The 23653-nt window shown below is 40.5% G+C and overlaps 1 protein-coding gene and 1 non-coding gene across 2 annotated transcripts in view; one reads left to right on the top strand and one right to left on the bottom strand.

The window, feature by feature from the left end:
• The first annotated feature begins 1911 nt into the window (after positions 1-1911).
• Positions 1912-2106, top strand: LOC132539648 (small nucleolar RNA SNORA73 family). The gene has a single exon (XR_009550980.1). It is a non-coding gene; the product is annotated as a small nucleolar RNA SNORA73 family (small nucleolar RNA).
• Positions 2107-5591: 3485 nt separating this feature from the next.
• GTF2F2 (general transcription factor IIF subunit 2) overlaps positions 5592-23653 on the bottom strand; it is a 193827-nt gene continuing 175765 nt past the window's right edge. Inside the window, exon 8 of the mRNA XM_007526608.3 lies at positions 5592-6776. Coding sequence (XP_007526670.1) covers positions 6660-6776 — 117 coding nt within the window. The 3' untranslated portion in view covers positions 5592-6659. The remainder of the gene's footprint in view (positions 6777-23653) is intronic.

The raw sequence follows: 23653 nt of genomic DNA, 5'->3' as shown, positions 1-23653 counted from the left end.
CTTAGGGTGAAATATAACTACCACAAAAGTTCTTCCATCACACTGAAGTTGCTTTCAATTAGTCTAGCTGTAACCCATTACCATCCTGCTGTATCTTTAGTGCACTAAAGGTGTGTTTAGCTTGTTACTCCACTTTGTGAAGTAATGCTATTTCATAATGCCTTTTTAGTCACCAGGATCATGGTTAGCACTCATGTTTGTATGAGGCCACTGTTCCCAGCAGCCATTTTTTTCTTTTTCTATTTCTTTCTTTTTGATAGGAGGGAGAGACAGAAAGACAGAGAGATATCCGCTGCACTGTTCCATTGTTGCTTATGATGCTACCCCAAGCAAGTGGGGACCAAGAGGGATGAACCCTGATTATTATGCATGGTAATTATGCATATTTTATCTGATCAATCATCACTCAAACTTTTTTTCCCCAAGATTAATGAGAGAGAGAGAGAGAGAAAGAGAGAGAGAGAGACAGAATATCAGGGCATCACTCTGGCATATGCAATGAATGCCAGGGACTGAATTTAGGCTATCATGCATACAAGTATGTATCTTATGTACTTTGAAGGTGTGTCTAGCTGCTACTCCACCCATTGTGCCACCTTTCTGGCTGCCTCTGCACTTGTTCTTTCTGTATTTCCTATTCTACTCATACTTAACTCTTACACTCCTTCAAAATCCAGTTTAGATATAGTTTTTTCTAAGCAAGATATACATATGGACCACAAGCATATGGAGAAATGTCTCAATTAACTTATCATTAAAGAAATGCAAATTAAAAACCACACTGAGATTCCACTTCAGACCAGTGAGAACAGTCTACATCAACAACAGGAAATGACAAATGTTGGTGAGGATGTGGAGAAAAAGGAGCTCTGTTACACTGCTGGTGGGGATGCAAACTGGTGCAACTCCTGTGCAAACAGTATGGGGATTTAACTAAAGATGGAAGTAGTTTATGATCCAGCAATACCACTCTTTGGCATATATCCAAAGGGCATGAAAACACTAATTCAATAATAGGAATCCTTATGTTCATAGCTGCATTATTTATAATAGTCAAGGAGTAGAAGCAAACTGAAAGCCCACTGACAAAGACACCTGGATACAGAAGTTACGGGATATATACTCAATGGAATACTACTCTGCAACTCAAAAAAGATGTTCTACTCTTTGTGCCACAACAGATGGGACTGGAGGTGAGTATGCTTAGTGATGTGATTAAGGTGAAAGACAACTACTGGGTGGTTCTGCTTTTCTATCAACAGAGAACTGAAACACGAAGCAACAAGGGGGAGCAGGGGCAACCAAACTGCTTCTAAGACTTTCTGAGAAACTACAGTAATTATCCTTGGGTGGAAGCACAGAACTTTGGTGGTGGGTGGAGTATGAAATTATATTTCTGCAGTTTTTTATTTATTTATTTATTTTTTTACCAGAGCACTGCTCAGCTCTGGTTTATGGCAGTGTGGGGGATTGAACCTGGGACTTGAGAGCCTCAGGCATGAAAGTCTCTTTGCATAACCATTATGCTATACCCTTACCCTCATTCCTGCAGTTCTATAGTCCTATAAAGCACTATTTACTAATAAAAAAAATCAGTAATAAGAAAACTCCCAAGTCCAGTTCAGATACCAGCTTCTCTAACAAGGCTTTCCTATTCCCCAATGATGTAGTTACTTCTGTTATTCTCTGTGATAGCTCCAGAAATTACACATGATAAAAATAATACCGGTCACTTTCTATGTTGCATAGTGTTCTAAATGCTTTACATATATTAACTCATTTAATTTTCCCCACAATGCTAAGAGACAGATGCTGTTATTATTCAGATTTTGAGATTAGGAAACTAGAACACTAATGGTAAGCAACTTGAGTTGCTTTCAATCCAGGTTATTCTTAAAACATATTGTTGGGCCAATGCGGATACCCTGGGGGTCGCTCTCCCAGGCTCTGTCAGGTGGCAGTGGGAGTGCAGGGCTCTGCCCTGTGATGTAGTCCCTTTCCACAACATCTGAGATGAAGCTAGGCCCCAAGTCCGCGCCTGCATATTCCTACAGCTCAGAGTCCCATGGACCGTGACTGAGGAGATAAACCATGCAGGAAACAGTTTACCTGAACACCCTGCCTGGGTGTAGGCTTTTTTTTTTTCCTTTTCCTTTCCACTCTTATAAGTCTCTGATTTAAGCTCTTGTTTTTGCAGCTCTCACTGGGAATTCCAGGTGGCTGGCTTAGAGCTCTCACGGGGAATTCCAGATGTCTGGCTTACAGGGGAGATGTCTTCACTTCCTTCAGTTACTTCGACTATATTGGGATCCTTTATCTGGCAGGTTGCACAGTGAATTATGAATTGAAAGTGTGTCAAGATATAGCTCACTAGTACAGTCCCTGCTAGTACAGCCCTCGCACTATCACAAATGGAGGGCAGGACTCTTAACTGGGAGACAGAGCAGCAGGTGCCTACTAAGAAGGGTAACTCTGGGAACTTAGGTGTCTTTCAGGAGCCAGGGAGGTGCATCACCCAACTTAGTGCACGGGACCCTTGTTCCCACTTGCGGGGTGGGAACTGAATGTCTTTTCATTTCAACCAAATTCTAACTGTATAAATAATAAATGAACAGATCTGTGTTTCTGTGATTGCCAAGCCCAAATAAAAATTAAATTTTTATAGATTTTAAAAAAAAGCATACTGTTGGGTTGGGGAGATAGCAAAGTGTTTATGCAAAATACTTTCACGCCTGAGACTCTGAACCCCCTGGTTCTATCCCCAGCATCACCATAAACCAGAGCCAAGCAGTGTTCTGGTAAAACAAAACACTTTCCAGCTTATGATATAATGGAGGAAAAAAACCCACATCCTGCCATGTATTTTTTAATAAAGATATTCTATTTATTTGATAGAGGCAGAAATTGAGAGGGAAGAGACCTGTAACACTGCTTCACAGGCTGGGAATCAGGGGCTTAAACCCAGGTCCTTGTGCATTATGGCATGTGTGCTCTACTGGGTACTACCTGGACCCTTGGCATGTTTTTATTGCCGCAGTAGATGGCCCATGTTGCCACTGACCTGTTTCCAAGTCTTCTTCATTATGTGTTTTTTTTAAATTTTTTTTATGCCTCCAAAGATATTGCTGGGGCTCGGTGCCCGGACTATGAATACACTGCTCCTGGAGGCTATTTCCTCCCTTTTTGTTGCCTATGTTGTTGATTGTTGTTGTTGTTGGATAGGACAGAGAGAAACTGAGAGGAGGGGAAGACAGAGAGGGGGAGAGAAAGAGAGACACCTGCAGACCTGCTTCACCGCCTGTGAAGTGATCCCCTTGCAGATGGGATGCCGGGAGCTCAATCTGGGATTCCTATGCCGGTCCTTGTGCTTTGTGCTTAACCCACTGCACTACAGCCTGGCCCCCCATTATTTTAGTTTTTGAGAACAAGGACTTAACTTATTTGTTCATCTTTGTATCACCATTATTGGCATCACCAAGTTGATGGACTTCTTTTGCACTTAATAAGTCATGGTAAAGACGTCTGCAGTGACCGGTTAAGTTAGCAGCTTTCTCATAAGCCGGTGAATGAACACTCACTGGGTAGTTTAGGATGTAAGTAAGTCAAGTACATTGATGATTTGTAAACCTGGGAAGCATCAATGGAATATAGAGAAAAACAAATAAAGCACATCATCCCACAAATAATCTCCAGAACCCGAGCAAGAAATCATATCACTTTGCTGTTGTGTGCACCACCCAGGTTCAAATCTCTAAAGGCAGCAATAACTGGTACAGTTATTATGGAGAATTCTTAAATAAAAATGAAAATACCTTATGGTCCAGCAATACTACTCCTAGGCATTTATCCAAAAGACATGAAAACACTAATTTCAAGGGATATATGCACTTCCATATTCATAACTACATTATTCACAATTGTCAAAACATGGAGGCAACCTAAATGTAAGTAGGAAATTATGGACGTTAGCAGAGTTGGCATTTGCTCCTTATGGTCTATGAACATATTTTCCTTGAAGCCTACTTTCCTCATTTTTTTTTTTTACTTTATTTACTTTTTCTCTTTTGTTGCCCTGGTTGTTATTATTGTTGCTGTTATTGCTGTCATTGTTGTTGGATAGGACAAAGAGAAATGGAGAGAGAAGGGGAAGACAGAGAGGGAGAGAGAAAGAGACACATGCAGACTTGCTTCACTGCCTGTGAAGCGACTCCCCTGCAGGTGGGGAGCCAGGGGCTCAAACTGGGATCCTTATGCCGGTCCTTGTGCTTTGCGCCATAATTTCCTACTTACAGTGGAGGAAACAAAACAAACTTCCCCAAAATCTGCTTCCTTTGTTAAGATGTATCACTTTAAAAGTTATTGTGGCAACACATAGTTTCAAATATTCTCAACTCCCAGCCCTATATTCCTATTCCATTTGTCAGTTAAATCTTCTAAGTGTGTGTACTAAGTGAATATTATATTCTCATCTATTAGTAGTAGATATATCCCTCCTGTCCTCTTATGATGGGAAACTTCACCTGATCTTTATCTCCCTCATCAGCCTTTCCTCACAATCTCAGCACTTACAAGGGCTCAGGATTCTTACTTCCTAAGATTTGGGGTTATCAAAACATATTTATCAGAGCAAGAAAGTTTAGAAATAAAAGAATAAGAGCGCCTTGGTGAAAGGAAGTCTATGACCACAGTCATATCTTATTGACAGTATTAAATAAAAAGGCAGCTTAGGGGCTGGTAGAGTGCACACTTCACCACACATAAGGACTTGGGTTTGAGCACCTGATCACCACATGGGGACAGTTGCATGGGGGAAGCTTCACAAGTGGTGGATCAGTGCTGTGGTGGTTTCTGTTAGTCTGAATGGACGGAAGAAAAGGAAGGAGAGGGAGGGGAAGGAGAGAGAAAAGAAGAGTGTAATGGGGGTAGTGGAATCATATAGGTATGAGACCCAGCAATAACCTTAATGGCAAAGCAAATACAGAAACAAAACAAGATAAAATATGAAACTTAAAAATGGCACCAACCAAACCTGCATTCTCTCATGGAACTGATAAACTAGCGTTTAAGAGGTTCAAGAACAGTGCCAGGTAAGATAAGGTAATAAGTAACTGAAACAAATAAATCAAGTTTATAGGCTGGGAGGTGGCACACCTAGCACACTCACCTTGAAGTTCTGTTATTGTGCTGTTGAAAATCAAGTAGTACAAAAAATTATCTTAACAGATAGGTCTTTTCTTGATTTGTTTGGACCACCTAGAAAATTCTCCTTCATTTTAAAGATTTACATATTTATTTATTGATGAGAGAGAGAGAATGAGAAAATATTAGTGCATGAATGGCACATGTGATGCTGAGGATGGAACTCACGACCAGTGTCTCATCCACTGTGCCACCTCCCAGACTGCCTACCACACATTTTCCTGCTTCTTGGTTGCAAGCACACAGAAAACAGGTAACAGACAGAAACGAGCAGATAAACATCTTTTCACTTTTTTTTTTTTGGTTGCTAAAGCTTCTTTTGTTTTGGTGGTCTGGTTTGTGGGTATGATTACGAAAATTGCCTAGTACGACCAGAGACTGGAAATAAAAACTTTGACCATGAAGATTTATTGTTTTTATTTGAAATTACTTAAAAAGAGCTAAAAGAAACACCTCCATTCCCCAGGAATTGACATCAATCTCCCCATATATACAGTATCAGCCTCACTCCTATGGCCCTCCTGAAGTCTGTTAACATCTTCAACACCCACCTGCTGCATGTGCAGTATAATACAGAGGCTCCATTACTTTGAGATTTGCTGGACAGGGGAGACATTTTTTGAAAAATACCTAATTTCCAACTCTTTTACTAGCAAACAAACAAACAAACAAAAGAAAACAAAACTCACCATTACCATGGTTTTATTTTCCATTTCATATGTCACTATCACTATGATAAAATAATGATGGAAAAATGCTATCTTAATATTAACATAACTAAGTTCCTTTTACTAACATATGCAAATGTCAAGCATGATCATCTGCAATAAAAATGATAGCTTTGCTCTTTGTCAACTCAAATTAGGGACTCTGGGCTATTTCTTTTAGGAGTTTCTGTAATTGACTACTTTTTCCTTGCTATGCCATTTACTCTGAATATCCTTTTCCTCAGCTTCTCAGAGAGAAAAATGAGGACAAAGAGAACTCAGAAAACATTTTTTATTTTTCTTTTTTAATATTTTATTTATTTATTAATAAGAAAGATAGGAGGAGAGAGAAAGAACCAGACATCACTCTGGTACTGCTGTCGGGGATCGAACTCTGGACCTCATACTTGAGAGTCCAAAGCTTTATCACTGCGTCACCTCCCGGACCACCAGAAAACATTTTCTAACTTACATTTTAGAAGTTTTAAAAAGAAAACATCTAATTTCTAGCTTCATCATGAATAATTTGACTTAATACAAACTAAATATATAAATAAATTAGTTCTTTTTCCTCAAAAAACATTTAGGCAGCATACAAGAATTATTGGTTTAAAAAACTTAGCTAGAGAAAAATTCAAGTACCAATCATTTTATCCCAATAGCAGATGGTACTCAAGGATTTGAGTATCAGTGCTGTTTGCTTATGATTACAATACTCTTGAGTTGTTCTGTTAGCATGTTGGGTTAGTTTTCTTAATCACTCTTTTCTTCTTGGTAATGTCTGTACTCTGGCTTTAGCTCCCATCTGTTTTTGTAGATCCCTTTTATATTCTGAACACCAATTTCATTCAAGATTTCCTTCAGGTAGCCCTGGAAAAAAACAAAATGAAGCAAAATAAAAAGTCTTAGTAGACTGAGAAGGCAGGAAACAAAATTAAATGTAAAATGACATGCCAAAGCACATTTATAAGTAATAAAAATCATGATTTTGAAAGTTCAGTATGTTTCAATGAATTTGATAAAGAAGTTTGATAGATAGCCTTTTGGTTGGTTCTATATGTGTGATACATGACAACTGCATTAAATAGGCAACATTATTTGCATTAAAGGAATCTAGATGTCAACAACTCTAGAGCTAAAAAAAAAAAAAATGTCTAACTGAAAATACACAAGGAAAGGCTGGATGGTGGTGCCTCTGGTAGAGTGCATATATTACCAAACAAAAGGACCAAAGTTCTCAAGCCCTTTGCCCCCGACTGAAGGGGGAAGCTTCAGGAGCAGGGCTACAGGCATCTCTTCTGTCTCTGTCTTGCACTCTATCAAAAAGAAAATAAAAGAAAAGGGGGGGGGAGGCCACTAGGAACTGAGGTAGAATCATGCAGGCACCCAACCCCAGTGATAACCCTGGTGGCAATAAATAAATAACAAACCAACCTTGGGGGGGAAAAAATGAAACATACAATAGAAAATTATTAGTGCCAAGTATTCATTAAAATGACCTAGTGTGGGGGCTGGGTAGCAGCGTACCCCAGGTTAAGTATATATAGTGCGAAGCACAAGGACCTATGCAAGGATCCCAGTTGGAGCCCCTGGCTCCCCACCTGTGGGTGGTGGGGGTTGCTTCACAAATAGTGAAGCAGGTCTGCAAGTGTCTATCTTTCTCTCCCCCTCTGTCTTCACCTCTTCCTCACTCAATTTCTGTCTGTCCTATCCAACAACAAAAACAACAGTAGAAAAAAGATAGCCACCAGGAGCAGTGGATTCTTAGAGCAGGCACTGAGCCCCAACAATAATCCTGGAGGTAAAAAAAAAAATGACCTAGAGTAGCCTGTCTTTGAGTTAAGTGGGCTCACTTTCTTCATAGCCAGATGAGATTTTTTTTGGGGGGTGGCAACTGGTCATTTAAAAAATAGTAGCTTAGTGGCACACCCAGTTGAGTGCACATGTTACAATGCACAAGGACCCAGGTTCAAACCCCCAACCCCCACCTGCAGGGGGAAAACTTTGTGAGTGTTAAATCAGGCTGTAGGTGTCTCTCTGTCCCTCTCTCAATTTCTTTCTTTTAAAGATATTTAAAAATATATATTTTTATTTTATTCCCTTTTGTTGCCCTTGTTTTATTGTTGTAGTTATTATTGATGCTGTTGTTGTTGGATAGGACAGAGAGAAATGGAGAGAGGAGGGGAAGACAGAGGGGGGAGGGGGGAGAGAAAGACACCTGCAGACCTGCTTCACCAATTGTGAAGTGACTCCCCTGAAGGTGGGGAGCCAGGGGCTCAAACCAGAATCCTTACACTGGTCCTTGCACTTTGTGCCACTTGTGCTTAACCCACTGTGCTACTGCCCGACTCCCTCCTCTCAATTTCTGACTGTCTCCATCCAATAAATAATGAAAGATAATGAAAAACTTAAAAAAAACAGTATCTTAGAAGGCAGGGGAGTTAGCACACTGGCTATGCAAATAGACTCTCATGCCTGAGGCTCTGAGGTCCCAGCTGAGCACTGCTCTAAAAAAAAAAAAGTAGCTTATATGAAAAAGTGACAAATCTTTTTTTGAACTTTAATAGTCTATGAAGCACATATATAATATGCTTCCAGAATTCTCAGTTATAAGGCAAGCTCTCAACTTCAGGCTACTTACTTCTATGTAATATAGGCAGACGTTATTTGTAGTCTTATTTGGATCATGACCAGGCTTGCCAAGACAGGTAAAGGTTAACAAGTGATAATTAGCCATCCTGGAGGTGGCATAGTGTTTCTACAACTTTGGTCTTAAAAAAAAAAAAAGTATGAGGTGGTGGGGCTGGCATTGGTGCATCTGGGAGAGGACATAAATTACACCAGGCATGAGGACCTATGTTCAAGTCCCCAGTCCTACCTATTTGGGGGGTGCGTGAGACAAAGGGAGAGAGTGAGTGTGTGTGAAGCTTCACAAGCAGTACAACAGGTCACTTTCTGTCACCTCTATTTAAAAAACTGGCTATCAGGAATGACAGCTATGTAGGCAACATTTTTTTTTTTTTTTTTACTCCCAGGGTTATTGTTGGAGCTCAGCCTGCACTATGAATCCATAGCTCCCAGAGGACATTTTTTCCATTTTGTTGTTTTTATTGTTGCCACTGCTACTGTTATTGGATAGGACAGAAAGAAATCGAGAGAGATGGGGAAGACAGAGCGGGGAGAGAAATATAGACACCTGCAGACCTGCTTCACTGCCCATGAAGCAACCCCCCTGCAGGTGGGGAGCCAGGGGCTTGAACCAGGATCCTTATGCAGGTCCTTGTGCTTCATGCTATGTGCACTTAACCTGCTGCACTACCACCTGGCCCCCAGGCAAAAAATTTCTAGCTATAGCCCTAGTGGCAGGGGGAAAATAAAGGATATGGCCACACAAATTCAATCCTGGGCACTGCACATGTCAGAATGATGCTCTGATTCTCTCATGTTATTAAATAAGTACAGTGATAATAAGTGGCCTGGGAGGTGGTTAGAGTAGTTAGAGAGTTGTACTTGAAAACTTGAAGACCCAAGTTTGATCACATGTTCTGGTTCTTCCTCTCGCTTGTGTTAATAAGTTAAAAAAATATTTTAAGTGACAATAAGACATGATAAAAACCATGGGGGCTGCAGTTTTAGGCTTGAAAGAAAAGGAAAGAAGTGAACAATGATTAAAGGCAGAACACTCTATTATGGTTATTTTAGGTTCCTGGAAATCCAATAGTGAAATGATGGTAATAAAAATCTAATACTCAGAAACCTATCATGGAAAGCTAAGAAACTGCACTCATGTGACAAATGTACCCATGTGACAACTACTACTGTGTAAATTATTAGTGATCTAGTAAAACAACAAAAATATAATATTAAAACTCACCTTTGCTTGCTAATTTCCAAGACCTACAACTATCCCACTATCAGCTGACCAATATAAATTATAGCACTTCCTTCTTGAAGTGGAGAAAGAGTAACTTTTGGGAGTTGAGCAGTGGCGCAGTGGATTAAGCGCACATGGTGCAAAGTGCAATGACCGGCGTAAGGATCCTGGTTTGAGGCCCTGACTTCTCACCTGCAGGAGAGTCACTTCACAAGCAATGAAGCAGGTCTGCAGGTGTCTGTCTTTCTCTCCCCCATTCTCCATTTCTCTTTGTCCTATCCAACAATGTCATCAATAACCAAAACAATGTTAAACAACCAGGGCAACAAAAGTAAAAATAAATAAATAAATATATAAATAAAGAGTAACTTTTATGTGCATCCTTCAGGGAACAGTTATAGGGCTGGGGAGATAGCTCTGCCTGTTAGAGCACCAACTTATATGTCTAGGCCCCAGCATCCCTTCTGCCAGAGCTGAGCAGTGCCCTGGTCTGTTTCTCCATAAAATACACAAACACCCAGCTATAGTATATACTGACTCACCCATTGATTGAAGAGATTATTTGTTAATAGTTGAAATGAGGCACTGGCTGGAAAAATAGAAGTTCTTAGCTAGATAATGTTTTTTTTTTTTTTTATTTTTTTTTCTTATTTTATTTTACTTTTTTTAATATTTATTTATTCCCTTTTGTTGCCCTTGTTGTTTTTATTGTTGTAGTTATTATTGTTGTTGTTACTGATGTCGTCGTTGTTGGATAGGACAGAGAGAAATGGAGAGAGGAGGGAAAGACAGAGAGGGGGAGAGAAAGACACCTGCAGACCTGCTTCACCGCCTGTGAAGCGACTCCCCTGCAGGTGGGGAGCCGGGGGCTCGAACTGGGATCCTCACGCCGGTCCTTGCGCTCTGCACCATGTACTTTTAACCCACTGTGCTACCACCTGACTCCCTTTGCTTTGTTTTTTAACCATCCAGGTTACCAATGGAGCTGAGTGCCTGCTCAACTCTCCTGCTCCAGCAGCCTTTTTTTTTTTTTTTTTTTTTAGATAGAGACAAAAAGAAAAAGAGAGGGGAGAGCTAGAAAGAGGGACATCTGCTCCACTGGTCGTGAAGTTTCCCCACTGCAGGAGGGGAAACTCAAGCCTACCTGTTCCTCACATATCACAATGTGTTACACTCAACCAGTTACACCACCACCCAGCCCCCTGCATTAAAAATTTAAAATAAGAAAAAGCAGAAGTGCAGACAGGCCTCCTTGCTCCCTCAAGGGCCTCTCCTGCTGGCCATGGAACGTGGAGTGCTCAAGCCAGATATTTTGGCTACAACATCAATGTTTTCCCCAAAGCATTTCTGGTAGGGAAGAAGGGACAGTAAAAACCTGCCAACACAGAGGGCAACCGAGAAGCAAATTTTGAGCTTTGTTTTACCTGCAGGAGAAAAGATTAAAAAAAAAAAAGGGGGGGGGGGTCCAACATGCGGTCTGCCCCCCCCCCACATACACACACACACACACACACGATAGGAGTGGAAAATGGAACTATTGATTAGCTCATTTGGAGTGCCGACTCTGATTTTGTGTATGTCACCAAAGTGATTAACTGGAAAGATTAAGGTCCCTGGGGGTGGGTAGGAGGTAGGGAGGGAGTGTGGCCGGCCGCAGGGGCTGGGCCTGGTGGCCAGGAAGGGAGAGGCAGCCTTCAGGGTGGGGCTGACCATGACAGACTGGATACCCTGCCTGCATAAAATGACTGTGACCCACCCACCACCACAGAGAAGGATGCTGCCCCAAGCCTTGCTTTATCCTCTGGGCTGCTGAAGCCCCTTCTCTATCCTCTGCCTGTCAGCATGTGCTCTCACCTTCTGGAAACTGCACCCCAGTTTCCCCCTTGGGGAAGTCTGCTGCCCCTGTCCCATGTGGGTTGAAGGACCAGATTGGGGACAAACCAGAGTCCCTAGATAATGTTTTAATGTTTAAGGCAATGCATTCCTCTGTGGAGCTAGATCCCCTGCATCAGAAACTTGTGTGTGTGTGTGTGTGTGTGTGTGTGGGGGGGGGTGAGTATTAAATAAACCCCATTTTAGGAGCCTAAATATTTGGGCCAGACCTGGGGATCTGCATTTTAACAACCCTCTACAAGACTCTGATTTATCTATACCAATGTTCCAGAGAATGTTCTGTAGATACTCCCTAGGATCTTCAAGCCTTCAGAATGTTGCCTAGTTCCCTGAGACTCATCACTGGTGTGGCTGAGCTTCATTGACGGAAGACAGACCACCTGGGACTCATGGCTGGGTTGTAGGCAGTATTTATTTATGCAGGACGCAGCGCAATCTATACCAAGCTAAGCTAAACTAACAACTAACTAAAACGAACAATGTTGTCTTTATATATACTTCGCAAGTAGGGTGTGAACAGGATGTGACGCAGAGAGGGTGGAGAGAAAAGTGAGTGGTGAAAATCAGGGTGTGACAAGGAGAGGATCAGGGTGTGACAAGGAGAAGGGGTGGAGCAGGTGAGAATTCTATCACTAAACCACCAATGCCCTGGAGGGAAGGTGGTGCTTGTTAACAGAGGTTATGTAAATAGAATGAAGTGTTAAGCAGTGGGGATTTAAAACAAATGAAACAGAAGGGGTTTTTAAAAGCATACCAACACTGGTGGAGACTCTGGGGGTAGCCAAGACAGTCTAAAACCACTTTACCCTAAAGTAAGAAACTCTGCAGTTCCTTGGTTGCTACCTAGAAACAAGGATTAGCACTGGAACTACTTGCACAGCCACAGGACAGATTAGTTGTTTCTCAGCAGCTTTCTCAATCCAGCAGCTGAGCTCCAGCAGGTGGCAGCAATGAATCAAATGAGTCCTGGTTTCTCCAGGAGGTAGCTTGACCGCCCTGCCCTGTCCCCCACACCTTTCCTTGTTGGCTTCCCTAAAAGACCCCAGTGAATGAGGAAACATAAAGACCCAGGACACCTAGGTGATTTGCATGCCTGCCACCTACAACTTCAAATGATATTTTAAAAAAGGGGCACTCTTCATAAACTACTTTCTGGCTCATAAATGAAAAATGATTGTCATGTTACTGCCAAGAATGACATCTTTGTAAACCTCCAAAGAATGGTTCATTGTGAGGCTGACTAAGACTCTGTGCACAAATAGCCACACAACTGTGGGGAGAACACAATGGGTCAAAAATGAAAACGGTGGCTGGGCAGTAGTGCAGTGGGTTAAGCGTGTAAGGATCCGGCTCAGTGTAAGGATCCGGGGTTCAAGCCTCTGGCTCCACACCTGCAAGGGGGGCACTTCACAAGTGGTGAAGCAAGTCTGCAGGTATCTCACTCCCCCCCCACCCGTCTTATCCAACAACAACAGCAATGGCAACAATAACAACAAGGACAAGTGCAACAAAATGGGAAAAATGGCCTCTAGGAGCAGTGGGTTCGTAGTGAATGCATACCGAGCTCCAGCAATAACCCTGGAGGCAAAAACAAAACAAAACAAAACAAACAAACAAAAAAACCCAGCGGTCACTGGGCACACTGTGGTTATCTCATAGACACTGCCTTGACTTTAGGTTTTACAGGTGCATTATAATCTGGACAGAAAACATGAATAACTCATAAACAGTTAATAAAAATTGTTGGATTGTTGGTATGCTTCTAATTCTGCTTCTAAAAACCCCTTCTGTTTCATTTGGTTTAATCCCCCCTGCTTAACACTGCATTCTATTTACATAACCACTGTATTCTATTTACATAACCACTGTATGGCATTGGCTTAATCCCCACTGGTTCATGATGTCTTTTTGCTCCGCCCCCTCTCCTTGTCACACCCTGATTTTCACCAGTCACTTTTCTATCCACCCTTTCTATGTCACATCATGTTCACACCCTACTTAGAAAGTATATATAAGGAAAGCATTGTTCGTTTTAGTTTTAGTTTAGCATAGCTCGGCTTAGATTGTACTGTGTCCTGCATGAATAAAGAGATACTGTGTACAACCCAGCCGTGAGTCCCTGGTCGTCTGTCTCCACTCGTGAAGCCAGCCAGACAAAAAATATTAAGGAAGTTGGAAGTATACAGATTCAATTGCTTTCATGTGATATCTAATGCATAATATATAAGTGATGTATATGATAAATGAGTACAATAAGGCTGTGGAATATTTTATTTTTCACAAAGTTATCACCATTTCCCTTTGTAATAATAACAATGGGCAAGGAGGCAGGCTCAGAAGTAGACTGCATGCCTAGAATGTTGAGGCCCTAACTTTGATCCCTGGCAGCACATAATAAGAAAGGTAGGACTAGAGAGATAGTTCACTAGGTAGGGTGCCTACATTGCTTCATGTGCAATCCAGTTTCAAGTCCCAGCTATGGCAAAAGGAGAAACTTCAGTGCTGTGGTGCCTCTTTTCTCTCTATCTAAATGAAAAAGAAAGGAGGAAAGCAAATCAGCCAGCCTGGTGCAGGGAAATTACACATGTGCAACGCCCTGGTTCCATCAACAAACAAAAACAGATATATCAAAAATCAAAGGAAAAATAGCTGCAGAGGAGATAGCCCAGTGGGAGACTCCAAATATGTGTGAGGTTCCCAGTTCAATCACCAGCACCATCCATATCAGGATGCTATGGAAGCTAGTTTGGTTGTTTCTGGTAGAGGGTGAAGTAGTGCTGCATGCCTTTCTCCCTCACTCTCTATTAAAAAAAAAAAAGAAGTGAACGAACAAACTTTCAATGTCACTTTTTCAGATAAATAGTGCTGAGGACAGTCATATTGTAGCCCTTTACTTACATATCTTCTATCTCCCATCAAATATTGAATTCTTATGTCACTGCCTACTCGCCTATCCACCAGAGGCCCTATGCTCTTACGAATGACCAGAAGTGGCTTAAGAGTCAAAGGGGGGAGGGGTTAGGCGGTAGCATAGCGGGTTAAGCACACGTAGCGTGAAGCAGGTCTGCAGGTGTCTCTTTCTCTCCGCGTTTCCCCTCCTCTTTCCATTTCTCTCTGTCCTATGCAACAACGATGACATCAAAATGAACGATAATAACTACAACAATAAAAACAACAAGGGCAACAAAATGGAAAATAAATAAATAAAAAAAGAGTCAAAAGGGAGTAGTCCGGGAGGTGGCGCAGTGGATAAAGCAGCGGACTTTTAAGCATGAGGCCCTGAGTTCAATCCCAGGTAGTACACGTACCAGAGTGATGTCTGGCTCTTTCTCTCTCCTCCTATGTTTCTTACTAGTAAATAAATAAAATCTTAAAAAAAAAAAGTCAAAAGGGAGAGCTAAAAAAGCTTGAGGGGGAGGGAGAGATTTGGCTTAAGGAAGACAGTTTAGAAGTTTCACAGGAATAATCTATATGAACTTCAGTTTTTTCCAACTCCAAATGGATTAAAAATTTATGTGTCAGGAAAGAATAAAATACATAGAAGAAAATGTCAGCAGGATACTATACAATGTCTGCATTGGAAACATATTTTAAGACTCACAGCAAGGGGAGAAAAGGGCAAAAATAAACCAGTGGGATTAATATTTCCAACAAAGTATGGTAAGCTTTGCGTAGCCATTCATACTTATGTGCTGAAAAATATGCTACATCTGACAAGATCCCACTTCAGGATAAAGACAACATACATGAAAGATAGAATGCTAGGAATGCTATGGAGATGGAATTAATAGTTCTAACCAAATGAACAATAGTATCTAGATCTATTCCTTAACTTCCCAGCTACCTGAGGCATTCAATTTTAGCTCTGTTTAAGCTAGCCTGATGAGTTTCTATTCCCTGCAACCTAAAGAGTTCCAAATAATTAACAGACCTGTAATATCCTGCACTTGTTAAAAAAAATTCTTTTTGGGGGGGAAGAAATGCTCAGCATGTCATATTTTATAGACACTTTGCTAGTGCAAGTGGTGCAAAGCATAAGGACCAGCCAGCATAAGTATCCCAGTTTGAGCCCCAGGATCCCCACCTGCAGGGGAGTCGCTTCACAGGCGGTGAAGCAGGTCTGCAGGTGTCTATCTTTCTCTCCCCCGTCTTCCCCTCCTCTCTCCATTTCTCTCTGTCCTATCTAACAACAATGACATCATCAACAACAATAACTACAACAATAAAACAACAAGGGCAACAAAAGGGAATAAATAAATATTAAAAAAATCTTTAACAAAAGGTTATCTTGCATCTTACTTACAAAATTTGATGCTAAATTTTGGTGAAACTACCTCCATTCAAGCCTTTGACATGTCCGAAAACAAACCGAGGCTAGGTTAACATTAACTTATTGCAAGCTGCCTGGGCTTGGTTTACCAAAAGCCTGCTTTGTGTGAATAAGCAACTGCCTGTTTAGTGTTATTTAGTGCTGGGAAACTTGAAGTATGGGTACCACGCTGCTGCAAAATTAAAGCCATACAAACATTTGCCCATTTTTTTTTCCCCCTGTTGATTTAAACTTACACCGTTGTCATTCTTCTTCTTATTATTATTGTTTGTGTGTGAAACTGGGGCTTCACACATGTGCAATTTCATTGCTCCTAGGCTGCTTTTTCAAACAGAGAGACTAAAACATCAGAGTTTCCCCCAGTGTCACAACACCTCCCACGTGGTGCTGGGTCTAACTTGGGCCATGTACATGGCAAGAAACTTCCTCTCTGGCTGTAACCTTAACTTTAATAAAAGCAAGAAAGTTCCTTAATTAAATACTCTGACTTTAAAATTCTCCACTGTGTTGAGGAGATGCCTCAAAAGGCAGAGCACAGCACTTGCATAAGTAGGGAGCCTTAGACTTAATTTTAGGCATTGCATATGGTCTCTCTAAACAAACAAACCATTCAGGGTGGGGTAGAGAGCATAATGGTTATGCAAAGGGATTCTCATGTCTGTGGCTCTGAAGTCCCAGTTCAATCCCTTGTACCACCATAAGCCAGAGTTTATCAGTGTTCCAGTGTGTGTGTAATAAATAAAATAAACATATATAAATAAAATATTTTTTGAAATTTAACCTGAAACTGGAGTTGATTATGAAATAAGAAATGAGTTGGTGTATTGCACCAAAATAAAAGACTCCGGGGTAGGGGGGAGGGTTCAGGTCCTGGAACATGACAACAGAGGAGGTCCTAGTGGGGGTTGTATGGTTATGTGGAAATATTATGCATGTACAAACTATTGCATTTTACTGTTGACTATAAACTATTAATCCCCCAGTAAAGAAATAGTAATAAAAAAAGAAATGAAAGACAAGTACTAGATGATTTCACTCACATGTGGAATACATTTCATAGATAACTAAAACAAATGAAATAATAATAGTACATACTGACATTTAGGCTTTGTGAAAAGTAGAGTGGCATCCGCATAAACAACCTTGATCCATACTTTCAGTGGGGGAGAAGTGATAGGATAAAGATAAGAGGACTACACTCCAGCTCCATCAGCACCCAGAGACACAGAGACAGAGAGACAGAGAGAGAGAGAGAGAGAGAGAGACCTCCATCAGCACCCAAAAGGAGAGGGACATATGGAGGTAGTTATGATGTCATGAGTGGCTTAGAGGGAAACAAGAAATTCAGATAGTTGTAGAGAAGACAGTCTGCCCATGTCTAAAACTTTAGGGGGAACTGTGGTGAATTGTAGTGGGGAGAGTGAAGATTCAGAACTCTGGTGGTGGGAATGGTGTAGATTTAAACCCCTGTCGACATGTAATTCTGTAATATAAAAATATAAAAAATAAAAATAAGTAAATTTAAAAATAAAAGTAGGATGGCATTAGGCAGGAATGGAGTGTTGGGGAGAAATGGGGGTGGTGGAGACTCTTAACTACTGTGATGGCATGGAATTCTGACAGTGGGTGTGGTGGTGAGTTATATACACACATGCAGGTGTGAAATACAACACTAAGATCTCCAATACCATAAACCAATATTGTCAACTGTTAAGTCAGTTTACAAACTGTTTTAAAAACATATAAAGATACAAAGACTTAAATTTAAAAAGACATACTTGACTTGAAGGTGGGTGGCTAGAGGATAAGGAAATTAAGAGGTTCAGCTTTCGATTCAACTTCCGGAGGTGGAGCTACGAGCAGCAGATCTCTTCCTCTCCCCTCCCCTCCCCTCTCCTCCCCCCTCCCCTCCCCTCTCCTCTCCCAGATCAACTAGGAATACCAAAGGAGACCACCCAGGACTGAAACAAGACAGGACTAGAATGACCACAGGAACCCAGTAAATCAACCGTGAGTACAAACACGTGTGGCTGGTGACAGAGAGGAGAGAGGGGCCTAAGGAGAGATTAAGTGACTGCTAACAGTTCAGCAGTTTATCAGTGGAGACACCACCTCCAGTCTGCTCCACCAACCCACCACTGTGAACCCTTTAATTAACGTACTTAGACACAAGTCAATCCAGGCAATAGTGATCAATAATTTGAAAAGTACTGATAAAGGGAACTCATAACATAATATATAAAATGGTTAAAACAACAAGAAAAAACATTGGAGACTCGAACCAGGACAAGAGTCCAGCTAAAAGTCCTCCAGAGGGTGAAGCACAAAATAACGAGTTCAACATCCAAACATTAGCTAAGGAAATAATAACAGGAGTGAGTAAAGAATTTGAAAAAATTATAATCAGAAATACAGGAACAACAAATGAGAATATGGAAGAAAATACTAATTATCTCATGGTTATTAGAGAGCTGAAAGCTGAAATCACTGAGCTAAGAAGGCAACTAGCTGAACAAGCTAAAACAGTATCAGAGCAGGGCAACAAAATAGATGAACTCCAGAACACAGTAGAGAGCAGAAAGAATAGAATCTATGAGGCTGAAGACAGAACTAGCAAGATCGAGGATGAATTAGAGACAACTAAAAAAGAAGTAAGAGATCTCAAAAAGATATTAAGAGATGCTGAAAACAACAACAGAGTCCTATGGGATGACTTCAAAAGAAACAATATATGCATTATTGGCATACCAGAGGAAGAAAGAGAAGGAGAGGAAGAAAGCATTGTCCAGGCCATAGTAGCTGAAAACTTCTCTAATCTAGACAACATCAAAGATATAACAATTCAAGAAGTACAGAGGGTCACAAACAGAATTAACCCAGACCTAAAGACACCAAGACATATCATACTTAGAATGGAAAGGAATAAGGATAAAGAAAGGATCCTGAAGGCTGCAAGAGAAAAACAGAGTCACCTACAAAGAAAAACCCATAAGATTAGCAGCAGACTTCTCCATACAAAAACTACAGGCCAGAAGAGAATGGCAAGATATCTATTGAGTGCTCAATGAGACAGGCTTTCAGCCAAGAATACTGTATCCTGCTAGACTGTCATTCAGACTAGATGGAGGCATCAAAACCTTCTCAGACAAGCAACAGTTGAAGGAATCAACCATCACCAAACCAAGCCTGCCCTGAAAGAAGTTCTGAAAGGTCTCCTATAAACAACCAGACCACCACAAATAGGACATATATCAAAACACTCTAAAACTCTACAAGAATGGCATTAAAATATCTTCAATCTTTGATATCAATAAATGTCAATGGCCTGAATTCACCTATTAAAAGACACAGAGTAGGAAGATGGATGAGAAAACACAACCCAACAATATGCTGTCTACAGGAAACCCACCTAACTCAACAAGACAAACACAGACTTAAAGTGAAAGGATGGAAAACTATCATACAAGCCAATGGCCCACAAGAAAGGGCAGGAACAGCTATTCTCATATCTGACATGATAGACTTTAAAATAGATAAGATTAAAAAAGATAGGAATGGACACTACTTAATGCTCAGAGGATCAGTCAATCAAGAGGACTTAACAATTATTAACATCTACGTACCCAATGAGAAGCCATCAAAATACATCAAACGTCTACTGAAAGAGCTACAGCAATATATTAACAGTAACACAGTCATAGTAGGGGACTTCAACACCCCTCTCTCTCAACTTGACAGATCATCCAGGCAGAAAATCAATAAAGACATAAGGGAGCTAAATGAAGAGATAGAAAAACTAGAACTATTGGACATTTTCAGAGTCATTCATCCCAAGAAATTGGAATACACATTTTACTCAAATCCACATGGGTCATTCTCAAGGATAGACCATATGTTAGGCCACAAAGACAGCATCAGCCAATTCAAGAGCATTGAAATCATCCCAAGCATCTTCTCAGACAACAGTGGAATTAAACTAACACTTAACAATCAACAAAAGATTAGTAACAGTGCCAAAAAGTGGAAGCTCAACAGTACACTTCTTAAGAACTTCTGTGTCAAAGAGGAAATCAAGGAAGAAATCAAAATGTTTTGAGAGTTCAATGAAAATGAAGACACAAGCTATCAAAATATTTGGGACACAGCTAAAACAGTCCTAAGAGGGAAGTTCATAGCTATACAAGCACACATTAGGAAACAAGAAAAAGCACAAATAAATAGCCTGATTGCACATCTTAAAGACCTAGAAGAAGAACAACAAAGGAACCCTAAAGCACCCAGAAGGACAGAAATCACTAAAGTTAGGGCAGAAATAAATAACATTGAGAATAGGAAAACCATACAAAAGATCAACGAAAGTAAATGTTGGTTCTTCGAAAGAGTAAACAAAATCGACAAACCTTTAGCCAGACTCACAAAACAAAAAAGGAGAAGACCCAAATAAATCAGATAGTAAATGAAAGAGGAGATATCACAACAGACACCACAGAAATTCAACATATCATGCGAGGCTTCTATGAACAACTATATGCCACCAAGCTAGAGAACCTGAAAGAAATGGATGATTTCCTAGAAACCTACCAACTTCCAAAACTAAGTAAAGAGGAAGTGGATGACATGAACAGGCCCATCACAGCTAATGAAATTGAAACAATTATCAAAAATCTTCCCAAAAATAAAAGTCCTGGACCAAATGGTTTTACAAATGAATTCTACAAAACCTTCAAAGAAGAACTAATACCTCTACTTTTAAAAGTCTTCCAGAAGATTGAAGACACTGGAATACTCCCTGCCAGTTTCTTTTTTTTTAAAATTTTTAATATTTATTTATTTTCCATTTTGTTGCCCTTGTGTAACATTGTTGTGCTTATTGATGTCATCATTGTTGGATAGGACAGAGAGAAATGGAGAAGACAGAGAGGGGGAGAGAAAGAGAGACACCTGCAGACCTGTTTCACCGCCTGTGAAGCGACTCCCCTGCAGGTGGGGAGCCGGGGGCTCGAACCAGGATACTTATGCTGGTCCTTGCGCTTTGTGCCACGTGCACTTAACCCGCTGCGCCACCGCCTGACTCCCCCCTGCCAGTTTCTATGAAGTCAACATCACCCTGATAGCAAAAGCAGACAGGGACACAACCAAAAAAGAAAACTACAGACCAGAACTCTGATGCGAAAATATTAAACAAAATTCTAGCCAACCGGATACAGCAGTATATCAAAAAGATTGTTCATCATGACCAAGTGGGGTTTATCCCAGGCATGCAAGGTTGGTTTAATATATGTAAATCAATCAATGTGATCCACCACATCAACAAAAGCAAGACCAAAAACCACATGGTCATATCAATAGATGCAGAGAAAGCCTTTGACAAAATACAACATTCCTTTATGATCAAAACACTACAAAAAATGGGAATAGATGGAAAATTCCTGAAGATAGTCGAGTCTATATATATCAAACCTACAGCCAACATCATACTCAATGGTGAAAAACTGGAAGCAATTCCACTCAGATCAGGTACTAGACAGGGCTGCCCACTATCACCATTACTATTCAACATAGTGTTGGAAGTTCTTGCCATAGCAATCAGGCAGGAGCAAGGAATTAAAGGGATACAGTTGGGAAGAGAAGAAGTCAAACTCTCCCTATTTGCAGATGACATGATAGTAAACATGGAAAAACCTAAGGAATCCAGCAAGAAGCTTTTGGAAATCATCAGGCAATATAGTAAGGTGTCAGGCTATAAAATTAACATTCAAAAGTCAGTGGCATTCCTCTATGCAAACACTAAGTTAGAAGAAATTGAAATCCAGAAATCAATTCCTTTTACTATAGCAACAAAAACAATAAAATATCTAGGAGTAAACCTAACCAAAGAAGTGAAAGACTTGTATGCTGAAAATTATGAGTCCCTACTCAAAGAAACTGAAAAAGACACAAAGAAGTGGAAAGATATTCCATGTTCATGTGTTGGAAGAACTAACATCATCAAAATGAATATACTACCCAGAGCCATCTACAAATTTAATGCTATCCCCATCAAGATCCCAAGCACATTTTTTAGGAGAATAGAAAAAATGCTACAAATGTTTATCTGGAACCAGAAAAGATCTAGAATTGCCAAAACAATCTTGAGAAAAAAGAACAGAACTGGAGGCATCACACTCCCAGATCTCAAACTGTATTATAGGGACATTGTCATCAAAACTGCTTGGTACTAGAACATGAACAGACACACTGACCAGTGGAATAGAATTGAGAGCCCAGAAATGAGGCCCCACACGTATGGACATCTAATCTTTGACAAAGGGGCCCAGACTATTACATGGGGAAAGCAGAGTCTCTTCAACAAATGGTGTTGGAAACAATGGGTTGAAACATGCAGAAGAATGAAACTGAACCACTGTATTTCACCAAATACAAAAGTAAATTCCAAGTGGATCAAGGACTTGGATGTTAGACCAGAAACTATCAGATACTTAGAGGAAAATATTGGGAGAACTTTTTTCCGCATAAATTTTAAAGACATTTTCAATGAAATGAATCCAATTACAAAGAAGACTAAGGCAAGTATAAACCTATGGGACTACATCAATTAAAAAGCTTCTTCACAGCAAAAGAAACCACTACCCAAACCAAGAGACCCCTCACAGAATGGGAGAAGATCTTTACATGTCATACATCAGATAAGAGTTTAATAACCAACATATATAAAGAGCTTGCCAGACTCAACAACAAGACAACAAATAACCCCATCCAAAAATGGGGGGAGGACTTGGACAGAATATTCACCACAGAAGAGATCCAAAAGGCTGAGAAACACATGAAAAAATGCTCCAAATCTCTGATTGTCAGAGAAATGCAAATCAAGACAACAATGAGATATCACTTCACTCCTGTGAGAATGTCATACATCAGAAAAGGTAACAGCAGCAAATGCTGGAGAGGCTGTGGGGTCAAAGGAACCCTCCTACACTGCTGGTGGGAATGCAAATTGGTCCAACCTCTGTGGAGAACAGTCTGGAGAACTCTCAGAAGGCTAGACATGGACCTACCCTATGATCCTGCAATTCCTCTCCTATGATATATCCTAAGGAACCCAACACATTCATCCAAGAAGATCTGTGAACACATATGTTTTTGGCAGCACAATTTGTAATAGCCAAAACCTGGAAACAACCCAGGTGTCCAACAACAGATGAGTGGCTGAGCAAGTTGTGGTCTATATACACAATGGAATACTACTCAGCTGTAAAAAATGGTGACTTCACCATTTTCAGCGGATCTTGGATGGACCTTGAAAAAATCATGTTGAGTGAAATAAATTAGAAACAGAAAGATGAATATGGGATGATCTCACTCTCAAGCAGAAGTTGAACAACAAGATCAGAAAAGAAAACACAAGTAGAACCTGAAATGGAATTGGCATATTGCCCCCAAGTAAAAGACTCTGGGGTGGGTGGGTGGGGAGAATACAGGTCCCTGATGGACGATAAATGACATAGTGGGGGTTGTATTGTTAAATGGGAAACTGGGGAATGTTATGCATGTACAAACTATTGTATTTACTGTTGAATGTAAAACATTAATTCCCCAGTAAAGAAATAAATTAAAAAAAAAAAGAGGTTCAGCTTGCATCACAACTGGTTT

This window comes from Erinaceus europaeus, chromosome 7, assembly GCF_950295315.1.
Source record: "Erinaceus europaeus chromosome 7, mEriEur2.1, whole genome shotgun sequence".
NCBI lineage: Eukaryota > Metazoa > Chordata > Mammalia > Eulipotyphla > Erinaceidae > Erinaceus > Erinaceus europaeus.
Note: the sequence above shows the minus strand (reverse complement) of the source record. Positions and strands in the feature narration are given on the sequence as shown.